The sequence below is a fragment of the Halyomorpha halys genome, unplaced genomic scaffold, assembly GCF_000696795.3.
Source record: "Halyomorpha halys isolate HHAL.00 unplaced genomic scaffold, Hhal_1.1 Scaffold1081.1, whole genome shotgun sequence".
NCBI classification, from domain to species: Eukaryota; Metazoa; Arthropoda; class Insecta; order Hemiptera; family Pentatomidae; genus Halyomorpha; species Halyomorpha halys.
This window is the reverse complement of record NW_027105331.1, coordinates 54474-75867: the sequence shown is the minus strand read 5'-3', so window position 1 is coordinate 75867 and position 21394 is coordinate 54474. Positions and strand designations below refer to the sequence as shown.

The window sequence follows — 21394 nt, the reverse complement described above, 5'->3', positions numbered from 1 at the left end:
ATAATATAAATATTATATTATTTATGTCTCAGAGTAATCATTCAGGTATTATATTCCCTGATCTAAAATAAAAAATGACGCTACTGATAAACCTCAAGAATATAATAATCTTAATTCCGTAAGAGATGGAATTCGTAAATTACCTCATCCATTCTGTAACTCATTTATAATGAAACACTTCATTCAAAAACTTTTTGAAATTATTATAAATTTAATTGCTTGTTTAACATTTAAACAACATTATTCTCATTGCTGGTGGATTTCGTTTCTCTTCTAGACAGATCGAAATCCTTGGCGTTTAGGACTCAAAACAGAGATTGGGATATGACTCATAGTGTCTTGGCCTTAATATTCCGATGTTTTGTTGATAACAGGGCCGTCACTATGGGTGAGGCAAGGGGTATGACGTCAACCACTCAACTAATAATTTGAAAACCCCAAAAGTTCGTAAATTTGAGAACCTATTTCAAACTGCGAGCATAGTAATAAAAAAATTTACGAGTTAATAAAATAGAATCTTAACCAATAAAAATACCTCTGAAATTAAGAAATTGGGATTATATATATAATGTTTTAAGATAAAAAAAAATATTGTCAATAAATCTCGAAATTCGCAACAGATAAATAAAAAATTCAATTAAAAAAGAGCTGGAAAAACAAAAATATCGCCAAATTTTATTTTTGGGGAAATTAAGATATTTCAATGTAGTAGAAAAATCCGATAAAATATGTTGGTAATATTAAGATTTTTCTTTCAGAAAATTGTTCTAATAACGCTCTTAAATAAATAGCTTCCTTTAGAAAAATTAATAGAGAAATATTAAGGCAATAGTAAACTTATATCTGATTATTTAAAACTATATCAAGAAATTATTTCCTCCTAGCGGCCTGAGTACACAAAAAATTTAATACTGTTTAGGTTTAAACGAAGACATTTCCAATTCAATAATGTGGGTTTTATAACATAACAGTTTATACGGCACTAAGATAGTGTGAGGATTTGGTGATACTATGTGGGCGTGGATTTTGGTAGCCAACGAATACATTATATTTCTTTTTCAATGACAAATCTTGGGTTGGTAAGGCTTTGTGCTAAGGAATGTTTTTTAGTGTTGAAACAGGACTAAACTTTTTTTTTTTCAAAAATCCAACATTTTATACGAACTAAAAATTAACATTTTGTGAGTTTATTTTGTCAAATATCATAAAAACTACTACACCTACAAAGATAAAGATAATTAACTATTTTGTAGTAAATTTAACTAGCTTCAATTTGAGCACTGGCAAACATCTGTACGTCCAATTGTTTCTGAAATGAAGTTTTTCATAAATCAAACTTATTTTCCAAACAACTATAAATCAATTTATTTTAGAAAATTTCATGTAAACTATTACTCCTACGAAGATAAACATCATAAAATACTTTATAGCTCATTAAACTAGCCAAATTTAGTCAAATGGTTTTTGAGATATAGATTTTCAGTACATCCCATACAATTTTTTTATGAAATGTTGCTTTTAAAAAGCGAAAACTATTTAACATGAATAACTCTATTAGGGCTCATTTTTTAGCAAATTTGCTCTTCTTTAAATGACGTTCTCTTTGGTTTTCTTGTGTTGTTCCTACTTTTTGAGATATAGAGCTCCGAATGAAAAATTAGTGTTTTTTATCGCTTTGAAACAGCCGCCATTTTTTATTCCCCCTACCTATACTTGGCAGACTCATGAATTTTGACTAGTAATTATACATAGTTTTCATTAAAGTAATCAAAAATTGGGGTGAGATAACTGTCTTTTTTCTTCTCTAGGGCTCTTGTACTAATCGTTTTTACTCACAAAGTGTTTAGCTCTGCGAGGTATTATTTTGTGATTAAGAAGAGAAACTGAATGTATGAAAAATGAGAATGATACTGTTTTTATACAAAGTTTTATGATTGTGCATTAACTTGTAATTCAAGCGATGAAAATTACAATTAAAGTTTTACAATTTATTAATGATCACGATTAAAAAAAAACTAACTAGAAAAATGATCGAGTTTTTACCTTGGAAGAGACTTACTTGGAATCCACACACATGACTCAAACGACAAGAAACTGCTCGTAGATTCCGATTGCTACAACACTTACTTGACAAACGCTCTAAACTTCCCATTCATTACAAAAAATTAGTATTCACTACAATAATCAGACCAATTTGGACATATGGAATTGAGCTCTGGGGCTCCACCAAACCATCAAATTCTTCCCGCATCCAATCGTTACAATCCAAAATCCTACGTAAAATCCTTGATGCTCCTTATTACGTCACAAATAAACCCATTCATAAAGACCTTAACATCCCATTCGTTGCAGATTTGACCCAAACCAGATATGCGTCTTTTTATTCCAAACTCCTTAACCATCCTAACCCATTAATTCTTAATCTTTCATCCTTAACAATCCCTGATAATCCTCCGAGGCGTCTGAAAAGAAGATGGCCACGAGACCTTCTAGTTTAAATTAATGTTTGAAGTACCACCAATGGGTGGTTCCTTCCCAAGATTTTCAAGTGTATATGAAACATACTACATATTTACTTATTGTATTATTTTGTACAGTTGTAAATTACAATAAATAAATAATTAAAAAAAAAAAAGAGTTTTATACCTTGGAGAAAGTAGATACCGAGATGTGTCATAAAGTTTTTTATTAGTATGAACCTTTTCATTTGTTTAAAATATTATAATTTGATCACTATAAATCCTTCCCTTATAGGCCTATTAATTTATACAAAAAAAAAAGTCTTTGCAATCTAACACACGATTGACAAACTAGAGCAAATTCATGCATGTGCAAACGTGTGGATGAGTTATTTGGATTGGCTGGGACAAGTTGGCCAACATTTGTGGTAAACCCATTTAGTGACAGGCACTTGTGTTATTTCACAATCGCCAAAAAATAAATATTTGTGATCTTTTATGTTTTAATGAATTAAAAAATTTCCTGAACCTTTTGATTTAATAATTAACTCTAGTTGAAGATTATATATTTTTAAATCCTATGTATTTGGTATAACGTCATTGTTTCAAATCTTGTTAACTTATTTTAGCTGTTTGTTTTTTATTAATCACAGCTCTAACATACATTTATAAAGACATTATAAATCTAGCTAATTAAATTAACAAGTCTGTTATAAAAATTCAAGAACAAATTATGAATTTATATCATCTACCTCCTACTTAGCTGATATTTACCTTTCATTTCATTATTGTGTTCATTTTTATAATTTAAATCAAATGTAATATCCAACAAAAGCATAAAAAAAAAAAAAAAAAACACAAGCGTAAGGATATGACGTTCGTTGCTTACTTTGTTTACGAAGCACACAAGTCATGGATTTGCGGTAAATGTCTTCTTTTTTTTTTAATAATTTATTTATTGTTATTTACAACTGTATACACATATATACAACAAGTAAATTTGCTGTAGGTGACATAGTGACATGATACAAACATGTGGAGAATCTACCCACTGGTAGAACTCCAATGCGGTAAATGTCAAATGTGTACATCCATCGTTCCATAACAGTTAATATGTCTGTGATACAGTAGACCGTCAATAAAAGAAGTATACTAAACAATAAGTAAATTTTTTTTTTCGTACAGAATTGAAGAAAATCTATATTAACGCAGATATAAATATCTAAATTAAAGGTTCTCATTCTAGGAGTATTCATGATCTTTAGTTTAACATGTTAAAGCGTGTTAAATGGAAAAATATTTCCTTCTTTTACCAAGTTAAAACAATATAATATGTAACATGGCTGAAAATCTGTTACTAGGTCTTTAAATGGAGAATGACGTCACGAAACAGACCAGCTGAGCTTGTCACCGTTTTATTTGTTGTTGTGTTAGGACACTTATTCGTAGTTTATGTTTTGTTTTTTCTTCTGTCTTGTGTTTTGGACTTTTTATAAAATACAAACAGTAGCCAAACTTTTACACTTCTACTTTTCACTTATTTTAGGCATGTTGTAATAAATTACTGTAATCAAAACTTTGGAGTAAACAATAACATGAAGTTTTGGAAAGAAAGGTTACTAAACAAGCTGCTCTGAAAATCCTTTAGGAGCTCTTATGCATTTATCATTTAACATGACTTTAAATAGGGCTGCTCACAATGCTATACTTATAACATTTAACATGGTAAAATATTTTATATTTAACACAATATCATGAATACCCCTACTATTAGATAAGCATCGATATCGATATCGCCATTCCTACCATTTCAATTTTTATTACAAGGGTTTAACGCATTTAAAAATTATACTCTCTTCGCATTGAAATGAAACTGCGCTAGTTCCTTATAATTGAAAGAAACAGAGAGTATTTGCAAATACAAAATAATCACTTTGTCAGTTTAGAATTGTCAGTAACAGTAAAATGTGGCACACTTCACTAGTTTGAACTGATAACTGGATAAAGCCACAAAACCAATATGATATAAACCATAAAAACTGAATATTGATATAAAACATCAACGAAATTACTATAATATTATAGCTATAGTATTTTAGTAATACTGATATAATATTGATTATAAAAAAAAAAAAAAATATGAAGACAAAATAGTAATTTAAAGGTAAGAGGTAAGTATAGGTTTACTCTGTGAAAAAATGCAAATCAAATCATTTGAAATACTAATAATTCCAAATCGAATCCGTTAGAAAATAAACTGTAATTATCATTCAAATATAACGAGTATATTTTATTCATTTATAACAAATATATTTTATCTAAATATAAAACTCTCAATTTTATAGTTAGTTTAGATACGTAGATGCTTATAACGTATTAATATTACTTTGAAATATTCTGTTTTTAGATAATTAATTTCGACAATAAGAAGTCAAAGAGAATAGGGGACCAATCGAAAGTTCAATTATCATTTAATTCTGCTTTGAACCTAGAGTTGCCTGCTTATTTTTTAAAGTAAACATCATAAAACTACTGCATTTACAGCGACTTGGAAATCTGATCTTAAATTAAAAATGTCTAAGCTCCTATGACATATTATACTATATGTCTTGTAATTACCTTTTGATTGCATATTTATGTTACTTGATCAATGCATGTAATTTTTTTTTATAACTTTTTGTTGTGAAACTGAAAGAAAAATTGACTTTTGAATTTCTAATTATTGTGTACTTTTAAAAAAAAGTTATTCGTTTGAACAGCGTTATTTCCTTTCTTCAGCGTAGAAATACCTGGACGATTTACGAGTAAGAGCGAAATTAATAAAGTTTTGTTGTCAGTCAATCACTTCGAATTCCCTTTTTAAAACCACTCCTAACTTGGTTTAGTTTTAGACTCAAGCAAAAAAAAAAAAAATGTACAATACTTTACAATTTACAACTATTTCAATTTAAACTTCTAGTTATTATGCATAGGAATTCTTCAGTTATAGATTGACGGGGGAGTGAAAGAACGTGAAACATTATAATAACTATTTTATTTTATGTGACTTTACTTTATTATTTGTTTATTTCTAATAAACAAATAATACTGATCCATCATATACTTTTCTACAACACAGATCCAGAGTAAAAATTACATAACCAGATTAGTAGAAGTAATAATAAATAAAAAAATAACAATTTTTAAGGAACCCGTCAATATAATATAAATGAAAAAAAGTGTTGAAAATTTAATTCTCCTTTCATTTAAAAATCCTTCTATAATAAAATAGAACCATAAAAAATTATTATTCTAAACAAAGCAAACACAAATATTTCTTTTAATCTTGGTGTTTGCTTCATTTAGAATAGAATCTTGATCTTAATCAATAGTATTATCAAAAACATTGGCACTGAATTCATTTCATTTGTTATCTGAAGTTATTAATTGTCAAGAAGAGGACGTTTTAAAATTATTTATACAGTTTTTACGAGGACAAAGAAAAGATTTGGTAGAATTCCTAAATAAGTTCCATTTATAAAGTATGCTCATTCGACTGTCAAATATTATACAGCAAGCAACCTTATTGGGGAGGACTACAGTCAAATTAATATTTTATAAAAAATAGATTTTTTGTCAGATGGTTATGGTCGAGTGAGGAGTACTTAAACAAGTACGCGTATATACATATCTGCTTAATAAATTATGAAATACAGAGGCCATTAAGTCCCACTTAATAATTGTAAGGTTTTTCTACGCGACGTTTTACGAGCAAGAGCAAAATTAACAGAGAAACTTTTGTTTGACGTTTTGGTGGTCGGTCAAGTCCATAGAGTTTCGTTTTAAATAAAAACTAATTTGGTTTGGTTTTATGCTGTGGGTCATTATGGTGTTGGTAAAACATCATTGTTATATTTATTCTGTTTTCCTTAATGTACCACTAATGGCCAAAAAAAGAAACATCCTACAGTTGTTCAAGGAAAAATATTTTTGAAAATGAGTAACAACATTATTATGTATAGTGACGTAGTACACTACTAAGCGATAGTGATAAGCGATTCTGAAAGGCATAATATATTTTACGAGCCTGACGATTTTAATGTTCCTTTATGACTAGAGGAAATAACTCCAATCTTCTAGCTTTGCTAGACTAATATTATATTATAAAAATTTGAAAATTATAAATACCTAGACAAACGTTGTTCCCATTTCGATTTGAGTGGTACATTAATCATATTATTGTTTCAAGGTTTTATCCTTGATTTTTTTTTTAATTTAAATTATTCTTTTAATCGAAAATTAGTAACACAAATAATATTTCCGGTTCAGGAAATATAAATATTGATTTTAACTTTATTGAACATTGCGTTATTGTATTATAATGTAACCATAAAAATTATTGTAGTATTGAGCAATATTCATACTGAGAAGAAAACCAAATAATTTAATATTTGTAATTATTAGTAAACAATGTGACTTGGCATCGAGAAGGCTTAACCCACTGAGCCAGCGAGATTTTTATTAAATTAATATATGAAAAATAATAAAGTTCTGCGTTAATCAAGTGCATTGGCAAACTTTAAATAAGTTTAAATAAATGCCCCCTCCTCTACCCGGCGTTGTGATTTATTTTGAAACGTGATGAGAAGCGGACGTTAACCTGACCCGGATGAAATTGCTTACACAGCATTTATACTCCCCTCTCGTCGACTCATTGTTTTCATGACGGTCACTTTACTGAAATTTTTATAACACTGACTACATTACTTCGACAAAAAAAAAAAATCACGGATTTCTCAAGGTCCAAAAGAAAGTAAGACGCTTATTAAAAACAGTTGTACCTGGGCCATTTTTAACCAAGTCGGGACCACGGACATTTTTAAATATGGAGCCCTTCCAATTACATTTAATATTCATTAAATATATTAATTTATTATCAAATTATATGAGGAAAAGATGGGGGTGCGGTCAGAGAATAACACAAATAAGTTTTTAAAAAACTTATTTATAAGTTCCAATGTTTCGGCCAGTATTTCTTGCCTAAGAACAAAAAAACATATAACAGCAGGTGAATAAAGGATATATAGAATGATTAAAATAAATAATTGTACAGAATAAATATAGATAAAAATAAAGTGATAAATGAAGTGGGAATATAGGTTATATTATTATATATACGTTTTATTTTCCACTTCTTATTAGAACTTATCCCTGTTATTCTCTGACTTCACCCCAACCATCTTCTCATATATATTAAAATTTGTTTAATGAAAGTGACAAACAATAAAATTAAACATTAATAAGAGATAGCTTCCTTGATTTCTGTTTAGCAAAATAATGAATAACTTCTTAAAAGTCAATCGAATAAGCTGATTTTTAATAAAATGGGCCAATCGACATTTTGAATGCAATGACAGCGTTGCAAATATACGGACGCTATAAATGGAATTACACACAAATGCAACTGGCAAACGAAGTTTTTCAAAATTCCTACTGCAATATCAACAAGGGCTCGTACAAATTTTAATTCACTAGCAAAAGTGTTTGGTTATTGAATAAGACATACTGAAACCATTTTCAGAAAAATGGAAGAGAGAAAAATTCAATAGTTTTCAATGCTACTTTCAGGCTTAAGATGATATTTAACAGTTAAGTAGTTATAATAAAAAGACATAAAATAATGCCATAACTTTGGTTTATTTTCTAAAATAAGACCTTGAATAGTTTTGTTTTAATAAATGGCATACATTAGAACCGAGTTATTAAAATTTTATGTAGGTATAAAATTTAATTAGACGTTATTTATCTACCTTCTTTGTATTTGTTAAAACAAATTTGATTTATTTTATGATAAAAGCTGTATTGAACTGAACACGAACCGTTATGTATTCCATCACAAATTTGAATTTACTCTACACATTACTTTTCACTCTGCCTCGAATTTCGCTTGTTAATTGAAAATAGTGTAATTTGAAAATGGATGGGGAGTCATGAGCTCTGATTTGTAATGACTTGGGAAAAAAAACATTCTAAACAAAAATATTACCTGACGAATTTGAGTGCGCGAACTTTTCAGATCTTCTACGTCATGATTTCCAAAGTAAATTACAAAGTTATCTCTATCCCAATCATTGTTCTTATGGTTCTTCATGCAATGGGCAGCTGAAAACAAAACAAATTTAGAGATAGAACTTTAGAACGCAAACAATTTTTATAAATAGACAATATATTATTATTTATTTTCGTGATAAAAAACAATTATTGTTTTCCTTTAAGTTTTTTTGTTTGAAATTCAATTAAAATAACTGATTTAAACAATAGCATTTCAGTAAGCATAAAATGATTGAATACTAGTTTGTATACCCGCATCGAGGAATATGATTACCTTATTTTTATTATTATTGGAAGATCGCTGAATGACCCTGTGTAATAATAAAAAGAAGATGGCCTGGGTGCGGTAAAAAAAAAAAAAATAAATAAATAATAATAAAATCATTTAATGGGAGCCAGCGTTTCGCCCCACGCTGCAGGGCTTCTCGTCAAAGCTAAAAAAGATACAAGTACTAAAGTAAGGTAACAAAGTAAGAAAATTGATAAAATAATTTAAATAATATAAAATTGAACTGTGTGGCTAATGATATGTGAAAATTTATATAAATATGAACAAAAGAAGTTAAAGATAATAATAATAAAATGAACAGTGAAACGTAAAATTAAATAAGATTTTAAACAATTAATGAAAACGTAAATTAAAAAATAACATAAAAATACAGTATAGACTAAAAGACGGAAAAAAGGGATTAAGAATAAAAAGAAAAAAATTGTTATAATTTGATTTCATGTTATCTGGTTGTAGCTCTGATGAAACCCTGCAACGTGGGGCGAAATGTTGGGTCGCATTAAATAAATTTATTACTATTTAAGTTTTTTCTTTGACTGCACCCGGACCATCTCCCGTTTATTATTTTTTTATTAGTTTAGTATACAATGACTAATGTAATTTTCAGTTTGTTTGAGTTAAGTCTTAGTTTTGAATTTTGAACACGTTTTTAGTGTTTCACCATGCTCTCTCCATAAAACAAAAAATATTCTACTGTTTCATTGAAGTCTTTTTTTGTCTTTTCTCGGAGATTAATTTCATTGCATTCACAAATCCCAAATTCAATTGTATAGGAAATAGAATCGGATATGACACCCAATTACTTAAAAATTCCAATTCGGTCTATAAAATTCCATTTATGTTTAGTTTTTATAATATGATATTTTTATAAACTTTAGTAAATTAGCCCTCTCTCCCTCGAGCTCTAGATCATAGCCAGATAATCTACTCTGTACTGGCCTTCACTACTCAGAGAATTTAAATATTGGAAATAACAAACATCCTTTTTTCCATCATCAAAATATGTCAATAGGTTGGAGATTCCTATATAGTAAGATAATTCTTACTATAAATAGTATTATAATTCTTAACTTCATCGCAATCAAGAAATAGAATTAGCTAATTTGAAGATGTAGACTAAGGTCAAGTAGGTCTTATCTAAAATTGTTCAAATAATTATGTGATAAACTGAAACTCGATGATAGCTCTCCATATTCATTTCAAACTTAAAAAACGATAATAATTTACTGATCTAATTTTTATTGCTAATATATTTCAATATTTAGTAGATCATTTATAACGCGATTTAATTAATCATGACGTTTAAGTAAAAGGATCTAAATCTAAGAAATTTAGCTTCAAAAGTAAAAATTGTGCCTGGTAGTATGGCTTGAACCAAAACGTATCAGTGTTTGGTAGGAATCCATGAAAAGAGATAGGGGAGATTGAGAGATATAGATCAGGATTATTTTTCCAGATTGGTATAATAATAATAATAATAATAGCATTATTTACATTCATTACAGAACTAAAATAATAGCTCCTTCGGGAGCTAAGAGTCCGATTTATAAACGTGAAGAATTTACAAAAATTAACTTAATTCATTGATTAAATTTTTACAATGATTTAGAATTAATAATTTCCTAAATATAATATTTTCTATGTTGTATTTGAATTCCACACTCCACATTTCAGTTGATGTGTTTCCTTTGGTAGACTTTTCACTTTAATTGTAGACCGTACTTTTCTGTACGATATTAAATATTAATGAAATTGATGAATGTACAACAAAAGGAGCACGTGGTGAAGATCCTAGAATGCATGGTTCAGAAGTTTGTGGGTTAGGCATTGGTTCCATAGGTTCTCAATGAACTGGACCAAAAAAAAAAAAGAAAAAAATTTACTATACTTTTCAATTCACAAGTATTTGAACTTAAACTTCTAGTTATTATGAATAGGAATTCATCAGTTATGGATTGGCAGGGGAGTGAAAGAACGTTAAACATTATCATATATTTTATATCATATATATTTTTTTTTCCTTTTCCCCGTATTGTTTTTGTTTTATATGCATCTCCTGTACTTTTTTAGCTTTATATTTCACGTATTTTTGCTCTTGCCATTGTTACTTGTTTTTATTCTTATCATTGTATCTTATCTTTGTATTTTTATTCTTATCATTGTATCTTTTTAGCCCTGATGAAGCACTGCAAAGTGGGGCGAAACGTCGGAAAATAAATAGTTGTAAACTATTTTTGTTTCACTTTTGACCGCAACCCTGACCATCTTCTTATATATCAATTTTTACGATCAACTATATATACATATATAGTTAAACATTATCTATAGTCACTATTTTATTTTATGTGATTTCACTTTATTATTTGTTTATTTCTAATAAACGAATAATCCTGATCTATCATATGCCTTTCTATAACAAAGAACCAGAGTAAAAACGTTTTAACCGGATTGGTAGAAGTAATAATAAATAAAAAAATAACAATTTTTAAGGAACCCGTCAATATAATATAAATGAAAAAAAGTTTTTAAAATGTATTTCTCCTTTCATTTAAAAATCGTTCTATGATAAAATAGCATCATAAAAAATTAATATTCTAAACAAAGCAAATACAAATGTTTCTTTCTATCTTGGTATTCTGCTTCATTTAGAATAGAATCTTGATCATAATCAATAGTATTATCAAAAACATTACCACTGAATTCATTTGATTTGTTATCTGAAGTTATTAATTGTCAAGAAGAGGACGTTTTAAAATTATTTCTACAGTTTTTACAAGGACAAAGAACAGATTTGGCAGAATTCCTAAATAAGTTCCATTAATAAAGTATGCTTATTCGACTGCCAAACATTATACAGCAAGCAACCTTATTGGGGAGTACAACAGTCAAATTAATATTTTATAAGAAAACACATGTTTGTTAAATGGTTGTGGTCCAGTGGAGGTGTACTAAAACAAGTATGCGTGTGTGTATATATATATATATATATATATGCTTATTATAATAATTATGCAATACAGAGGCCCATTAAGTCCCACTTAAGAATTGTCGTGGCAGAAAGGTAGCTAGGGCATATTTGCCTGTACATGAATGGCGTTAGTATAGCTAAAAGCTTTGCAATCTAAGTATGCTTTGGAATCGGGCTTACAAATAATTTATTATTTAATTAGAGGTCATAAAAGATATTTCTTGGATTAAATTTGAAATAATTATAAATAAGTGACGTAACTGACAGAAGGAGAATAAGTTATACAAGTTTCGATGGGATGCCAATACTGTGGTCATCATCGAAGGACAAAATCCTTAAGATTTTCAGAAATAATATAAATCAAAAATAAGTGTTCTGAATCCAAACTAGAATGGAAATAATTTCATTGGAAGCAAGGTGGAAAAGGTAAAATCCGAGGAATGGGTATTAGGGTCACTGTGAAAATTTAAAAGAAAAATGGATCTTAAGTTTTCACTAAACGTTTTGAAAAGTTTCAATTAAAATCCCAACTTCTCGTTCACATATGGGTAAAAGGTGGTCAGATCAAAGGTGAGGGTGTTGTTCAATGTTTGAAAATTATTATTAACTTATCATGTTTTTTTAATTGCAAGTTGAACAATGTTCATGCAGTTTATTATTTAATGCAGTAAAAAAAATGGTCCATTTTGTTAATGTGATTGTGTTTAGTTTATGGAATTACACTTTCTATTAAGAACAGATTTTATATTAATGGATAATACGAAAATGGGCCATACAGAAAGCATGACCCACCCAATTCCAACAAACTTATAATACAGAAATACAGTGTGTAGGAAGTCATCAACCAGGATCTACCCTGAAATTGAAAGACAAAACAAAGGATGGAGTAAGGGTTTCAAGACAAAGAATATATCAATAAAACTGTGACATTAGTAAGTACATAAAGACAAAGCATTATAATTTCAACGTAAATGAAATCGAGTTTCTGTTGCCCACCGTATTATTTTTTGGATTATGAAATAATTTTTAATTACTGAAATTATAATATACAAGTTGTTGATCAAAACTATACAAACCTGTGACTAAATGCCTATTCGTTATCAAACTGCCTGCACACTGGAACCTAATACCTGACTCATCTTTTACAAAGATTGCAACCAACCAAGGCCAACTATGGTTTCCTGTACCTGTTGCATAGCTACCATCACAGTCTTCGCCTAAAATAATAATTATTTTATTAAATCTGTATTATAATTATAATTTTATGTTCAATATAATTTAACACAGCTCTAAATCTAATCATAAAAATAAATAAAATAGTACCTTTTTTTTTTTTTAAAGGTATTTAGTACTTTATTTAAATATTTAAGAAAATAGTTTGTTTACCAATTCTTCTAACTGTATATTCCTCATCTGCTACCATAGAAGGATCATCATGTACTTTATTTGAAATAATTTTTGGATTAGCTGGAAATGTGTGTTCTAATAAAATTTTTGTTGTCACTCCACCAAATACTAAAAAAAGAAAAGAAAAGAAATCTTGATATTTTTTTTTTCAAGATGTAGTTTTGCAATAGTAACATGAAAGAAACTAATTTATTACGTTATATTGTACATATTGTTCTTCAACTGCTAAAGTCAAATAGGAAATTTAAGTTTGATGAGGTTATGGCAAGATGGTTACACTCAGATGTGGAATTACTCCTTCAAGAACCCATCCCAATGAACTTCATACGGGATTAGTAGTAAACATTTTTAGTAGCAATCATCATTTTATTGCCATTAGTGGGAAAGATGTGTGCAAAATAATTTTTTATTTAGTTTATTTTACCTCGTATACATCATATCATTAATATGACATTTCAGAAAAGTTAGTAGCGTAGACAATCTTGTGATTTGTCTCTTGAAAAAAACAACAAAAACAAATAAATAAATTCCGATTTCTTCAATATGAAGGTCAATTGAAAGCTGTTGTATAAATTTAATAGAAAAATCTTAAACTTGGTTGCGGTTCCATTTTCTGCACCGCCGAAATCATATAAATGGATTCTATTATATTAAAATAAATATGAACGTGACCATGAAATCCCTATGTGGGATGAAATGTATTTTTTCTTCTAATATATTTAGATGAATACTTTTTGAAAAGAAAATTGAAACAAAAAATTTTTTGTCATCTTTTAGTAGTTACGATAATAATAAAAAGATTTTTTTTTTAAGGCAATTCACAACGAAGGTGATTTTTGTCTAGTTATCTACAGGTGACCTACCTATTCTAACCATGGTGGGGATCAAATTTTTCATTTTGTGGGACCACCACTTAATGAAAAAAGTCAACGTCCCAAGCCAGATTCGAATCGACACCACCTGCAGATCTCAGAAAACAAGATAATATTTAATGACGGTCCAATTATTAAGTTTAAGATCTAAATTAAAAAGACTAACAATAGTTAATCAAAATAAAATGCCGACTTTTTTTTTTTTTAATAAATGATCATTTAATATATCAAGTCACAACAATAATCATTAAAAACCTACTAGCATGTTTTTTTTCCTTCCAGCTTGCTAATGCTTGATGAATGAGCGTGAAATTGGTGAACAAGGTCACGTTTAAAACTTTATGGCTACTACTATATGTTATCAACTCACACCTGAATAAAGCAATAACTTTTATTTTCGAGAAATGTATGTACTTGAATGTGAAAAATTTTAAATGACAGCCACGGCAATGAGAATTAAAATACTCGTGAAAGTATAACATTAACAAAACATCATTCATCTTGTCTATAAGAATGAAATGTTTTCGGAGATCGTATTAAAACCCAATGTGAATTATATATTGGAAACCATTTTATTCAAGAGGTATTTGAAAGTTTTAGAATCACCAATAAGGAGAACTCGGGTTGGGGATAGTTCGATAATATCGATTGACAGCTATCTATACAATCGATGAAAAATTGTATTGTTTCTTATCAAATAATCACATCATTTAGGAATGTTGGAAAGTGTTTTGAAGTCAGTGCAAAGGGTGTGGTGTTGTGTGTTATTTTCCATCTTTGGTTTTATTATATTTTAATGTCTTCTGTTCTCTTAGAGATGCCAAAAAGGCCTAACTCATTATGTCACGTTACTAATTAACAATACAAAATGATTTATTGACGTACTTCAAAATTATAAATTAGCCATTACTTCAAATCTGCACCCGAAATTCAAAAACAATTCCCTCAAAACTTTTCAGAAAAACTAACACATCTTATCTAAGGAAGATTGGTAATCGAAGACACCAGTGCATTGCGTTAAAACATATGAGTTAAAGAAAAATTGAGTTATCTAAGGTTTTACTCCTATTTTAGAGTGGAAAAATGAATTTCCAACTTCTGAAAACTAACACGATTTAAGGTTTAAAAAAATTAAAAATGTTTCCATATAAAATTACTGCTTCTTTATTTTTTGCTAAACAGTTGTATTCTTGGCTAGAGCAATATTTATATGCGTCATTCTCACCTCGAGAAACCCTAAAGTACAAATTTTTATAACTACAGAAAAATAAAAGTTTGTGTCATCCCCTGTTCTTTGGATTTTTTTTTTTCGAAAATCATATAAATAACGAACTTCAACACGAGCCCACCAATCTACACAAGGCTTGGGGACTTATGTAGGTGAAAGTTGTGTGGTGCTCGCACCGCATCAGATTTTGTTTTATAGAGAACAAAAATTAAACTTTTGAAAAAAAGTGTGACGTCATCAATGCCTTCGGTACTCTAACAAGCATCGTTATATTTATCAACGCTATAGAAATATCACTACACAATATAGTAGATCCGTCTGTAGTTACAATTATTGTTGTTGTTTTTTAGATCAGAATATAAATTTTTAAAAATGCTAATATAACTAGATGAAAGTCTTACCATAGTTTAACGAAGTGATATTTTTGCCAGTGCATAAAGTTTTATTGTTGACTTCAATCTTTTGCAGATAGGGCAGAGGACTGGGTAAAGGGAATCTAATTGTATAGTTGATTATTTTTGACCTATATCCCATTATATTCCCCAATACTACTGTTGGGTTTTCAGATAACATCAGCATACCGACGTACTTCTGCAGGAAAAGAAAAACAGAGTTAATGTAGATCCATACGTGAAAAAGAAAAAGGAACAAAAATAGGGAAGTATTTAAAAAAAAAAAAATTTACCTACACCATTAGTTTTTATTATATATTATCATCATTACCAATTAAATATTTCAATAAAAATTCTAATAAGTGGTCCCTATACAAAAATGTGAAACGGGTATAAAATGTAATATAAATACGGGAGAACTATCTAAGAAAATCATAAAAGATCACTACACAAATAATATGTGTGCATGAGAATTACAATAATTTTCCATATTTTGTTATTCCAGCTGTATATTTTTTGCAGCACAGTTCTAGTTTATTATGATAATAAAACTACTTATTAACAGAACACTTAAAAATAATTTATTTTAATAATAATTAATATAATATAGCCATTTACTATTTAAGTTTTTTTTTACCGCACCCGGACCATATTCCATTCATCAAAAATAATTTATTATTGTACATTAACCACGTCAAGATTATTATATACGTATGTTAAAATTTATAGTTTTCATTGTTTTATTTTAAAATCAAAAATGAATTATTCAAATTTCCTTCTATATCAATATTTTTCACAAAATAAAACGACGTATTTCAGTGTAATAAAAGCGGTTTCCATAGTACTAAGAAAAAAGAAATGACAATGGAAATATTTTCTTTTCGTTTAAAACCAGTCAGTAATTAAATTATTGTTTCAATTAAATCTATGAAGTAAATAAATAAATTAATTCTGAGTAAAAAAAATATATATAGAAACATGGCAATTTAAAAAAAAATTGTAAACATTTATTTGTTTTCAATACAACTTGCTCATGATTTGTTCTAAAAAGTTGTACTTACTAGATAATTATTAAGTAGTAAAGTATTACAACATTGAAAAACAAGATATTGTCTGTTTCTATTTGGGTGTTTTCATCATCGAAATGAAAAAGCTTATCGATTTTTTTTTTAGTAATACAATTAGTGCATATTTAACTATATAAAGGAGAATCGAGGAAAGTACAAGGAAGTAATTATTTACACTTACTATTCAAATAGAAATATTTTTTTTGTCAGTTAGGGATAAACAAGGAGAAATATTGATATTTTCTTCTTTAATTCCCATGTTGTAGGATAGTTTTATGAATACGTACATATAAATATGCAATACAAATATAACCCCTACTACCGATTCTAATATCAGCTTTAGATTATAAATTAACCGGAAGCGATCAATGATGACACTAACTGTCAATTAATAATAGATCTACAAAATTTGAACTTCGTGACGCATATCAAATATACTATTTAGAAATTTTGATTGAAAACTTACAGTTTTTAGTGCGACTCTTATAGCCAGCTCAACTTTAAGAGTGATGGGAAGTGAGATGAGAGAAGTGGGTACCCTAACGATACCAATAAAGTCACCCTGAGACCCAGTTTCGTAACCAAAATAGTCAGGACATGGCGACTGGGGTATCGCAAATACACTAACAACATTTATAAATAAACGGGTAATCTTCCTTAATAACATTCTTTCATGAACTTCGTGATGTCTAATCCACATGACAGCGGCATTACTACTGATATTATAATGTTTTGATTTCATTGCCATTTTCCACATTGTAGCAGTCGTAAAGGTATTAAACTTTCGTAAATCGGTAAAAAATGCCAGTTTTTTTTTTTATCTTTCTTTCTTTGATGGTTATTATTGTTCGGTTATTATTACTTTAAGGAAAAATATATTTTATCGATGAAGCTTAGTCACAACCAGGGGGGTGCCATAACACTACTCTCCTTGTAAGCAAAAATGACGCTAAGGGGTGGGGATTAGGCCACGCCCCTTGAAGGCAACTTTACGTTGAAGTTAATAGGGATTTCGCCCATTAATGTAATTATATGCAAAAACTGTTCATCTAATCGCAAATGTGAAGTGAGTAGAAGCTGTAGTAAATGTTATTTCCAATAATTTGGTATATCTGTAATAAAAACCGCTCTCCAGAAATTGGTGCTTCTTTCTCTGTTCTGTCCAGACTCATTTCAATGTGAATATGAAGGATCTCAACATATATTTACTGCTCTAAAAATTAAGGAGTGAATAAAATATTGAATTAACTTGGTCAATTTTTCAATTAATGTTTTCTAAGAACAGTCGCTAAAACATTAATTTCTTTTAAGGAAATCATTAAAATATAAAGTTTGATACAAATGAATAATTGTTTCTGTTATAATGGAGAAAGATGTTTTTTAAAACGAAACAGTAAACATTTTTAAGAATATATAATATTTACAACCAAATTAACATTTTAAAATTACAATAACACTTTAATAAATATTATAACACATCTAGTTCTTAATTATTCTGGGGACCCCAAAGTAAATATGTAATGCTATGAAAGTTATAAATTATGGGTTCCAGTAAACTTCCGATGAATTCTATGGTTTCTTTTAACTCTCAATTAGATGTATTATGTAGTTCCAAAAATACTGTCTCATTATTATACAAAATAAATAATCCAGATTGTAAGATTTTTTTGTAAACAATATATGGGGACAAAGATAAAATTATCCGTTAACCCAAATCACTTCTGTGGAAGTGTAATGATCGGTATGAATCGACTTTGGCACCAGATGGACGATGATTCGTTTTTGAAAACATATACATCGAGGTTTCATCCGCGTTTGATTCAGGTAATACAAGCCTGTTTCTTGCACATGATAAATAAATGATCGAGTTTATCTGACTAACTGATTAATATCAGTCATTTTGTGGAGACAAAAGAACCAATTACGTATTACCAAAAGTAATATTTATAGAGTTTTAATGTTTGCTTATTAATGAGGTTAATTACATGGGAGTGTCTCATAATCATTTTTGTTATTAACATATATTAGAAGAGTAGCCATCCGTATACTCATCTCTATTTAACAACTGTAGAATAAATTATTATATTACATTCATAAATATATAATAAAAATATGGAAATATTTAATATTAAAAAAAAAAATCAAAAATGATAAAAAATAACCTAAAAAAGAAGGAATATATATCGGCCTGTGGAAACTGGTTTACTACATGAACATTACTAGCTTAATATTGGAAGAAGATAGTTGACCGTATGAAGTAGATTGTAGTCCGAGTGGCGATCAATAAAGGTACAAAATATTACAAAAACTATTTAATGGAAATCAACATTTCGTCCCATTTTGCAAGGCTGATGCATAAACGCTTATGAGTCCACTGTCCATCCATTATATGTCAGCCTTAAACTTTTAGGCACCAGCCCAAATAGAAACCATGCAAAGTGGGGAAAAAATTTGGTCACCATTAAATAGTTTTCTTACTATTTTGTTCCTTTATTATAACTTAACTTCATTTTAATTGTATTTATGATAAATTTAATCTTATTTAATGTAGTTTTAAGAACTTAAATGCATAAAATAATAGAAGACTGAAAATTTGTAACTTAAAAAGTGTATGTCCTCACCATATGTGAATATTATGTCAAGCATTGAAAATCTAAATTTATGTAGGAAAGTTTACTTAGACTTCAGAAATATTAGACATAATGTAATAAGAATGAAACCGATATGATCAGAATTAGATATATTATATTTTAACAAAAATACCTTATCGATTCTTACTTCTAAATTTTTCATCAGATTAATATGTCATTTTCGTCTAATCTATCTTCATCTTCTAGCTTTAGGATTGCTTCCAAACAATCCTCTATCGACCCTAATTTTTTCTACTGACCGAGTCTTCAAAAAATTTCCTACTAGTATTTTTGTTATTGGTAATCCCAAATTCCTTTTGGGACATTAACTACTAAACCTAATCCTTTTTAAACTCTATTCTGAATATTTTATTTCCTTCTATACCCAATTTTACTTCAATCGTCATTATATGCCGTTTCTTTATTGTAATATTCAAGGAAATGTTTAGTATATATTACAAAAATTTGATTAAGAAAAGTTCATAAGCCAAGTGCAAGAGTCTTTAGTTTTATGTATTTTGATTTTGAAAGATTATTAATATCATTAAATATGAGTTCACAAATGTCACATCTTAGACTAATATCTTAGTCAAAAGCACAGTTTGATTTGACCATTTAGCGAGACTTGGACTCACAAGAGTACTTTAAAAGGTGTGTTTCCGTCGAAAACTATAATTCGAAATTTTGCTCGACCGCAATACTTTCTGTTACTACATCTTCCATGTATAGTTAAGTGAAAGTAAAAAATCGGGTATGTAGCTTGCAAAACACGATTTTCATTTACCTCCCTACACACATTCCCGAGTTTGGTGCAGATTGGTGGGCTCTTGTAGAAAGTATCACGAGTTTTGTGTTTTGAAAAAAAAAATCCAAAGACCAGGGAAGGCGAAAATTATGAACAACAATTATTTATTTTTCTGTTGCTTTGAAATTCGTGTTTTAAGGTTTCTCGAGGTGGAAATAACGAATACATTTTTTTTTTCCTGGCAAGAACACAATCGATTTTATCGAAACACAAAGAAATTTGTGTAAAGCTGCAGACTTACCTTTAACCGTCAGAGAGCTATTGGACATTGAAATTGTTTGGATGTTAAAAGAGAGAAAAGACAGGACCTGGTTCCCACTTGCCTTCTTTTCCAGAGCCCTAATAGCGACACAGAAAAATTACTACACATAGCATCGTGAGTCTTGATATGAGGCCACATGGTGGTCCTTCAAACCAAAATTGAAGGACTTCATTTTGCTATCGTATAGTATAGTAATATTTCAGACAGCAGTTTGTCGTTGTGAAGCCTCGCTTTGTCGTGGAATAGCTCAAAATAATCCCTAATAAATGGTATCACATATTCTTGAAGGGAGTCTTCAATGAATTTGGCGCTGTTGACTAGTTAATGCCAAGGAATAATTATATACTGGTTTGGCTACTTACCTCTTCATCAAGGTCATGAAACGAATCAACATTGCTTCGGATAATTTAGTAAGTGTTATAGTTATTAATTTTGATAAAATAAAAACTGCTTTTTAAATAATATGATTAACTAACAAAGAATGAACCATCTAACGAAAAAATACGACTTTAACTGAGGTAGGTAATATTTTCTGCAATTAAAATCAATAGGTATTGATGTTAACTATTATACAACCAAAGACTAAAAATTACAACTAAAAAAAAAAAATTGCTATTTACAAAATTTTGTAAATGATGAACTCCGATGGGTTGGGGTCCTGATGTCCGTTCCGAAAGGTCGGAGAAGATATTCTCGATCCACGTCGGTAGGCCCACCCGTTGAAGCGGCGATCTGATAACTCATGCAGCAGGTCTGGTGAGTGAAGCGACTGGGTGACTGTACTTACGAAGTCATCAGGACGACTATACCTAGGATAGTCATCAGGGCGACTATACCTAGGATAGTCATCAGGGCGACTATACCTAGGATACTCGACAGGGCGACTATACCTAGGATACTCGTCAGGGCGACTATACCTAGGATA

At 29.1% G+C, this 21394-nt stretch overlaps 1 protein-coding gene across 1 annotated transcript in view; it reads right to left on the bottom strand.

The window, feature by feature from the left end:
• Window positions 1-17520, bottom strand: part of LOC106688205 (serine protease gd) — a 40646-nt gene extending 23126 nt beyond the window's left edge. Inside the window, exons 1-5 of the mRNA XM_014432560.2 lie at window positions 17239-17520; window positions 15715-15904; window positions 13193-13321; window positions 12883-13023; window positions 8485-8600 (exon numbers count right to left, since the gene is read on the bottom strand). Coding sequence (XP_014288046.2) covers window positions 8485-8600; window positions 12883-13023; window positions 13193-13321; window positions 15715-15904; window positions 17239-17520 — 858 coding nt within the window. The remainder of the gene's footprint in view (window positions 1-8484; window positions 8601-12882; window positions 13024-13192; window positions 13322-15714; window positions 15905-17238) is intronic.
• Between the last annotated feature and the right edge of the window lie 3874 nt (window positions 17521-21394).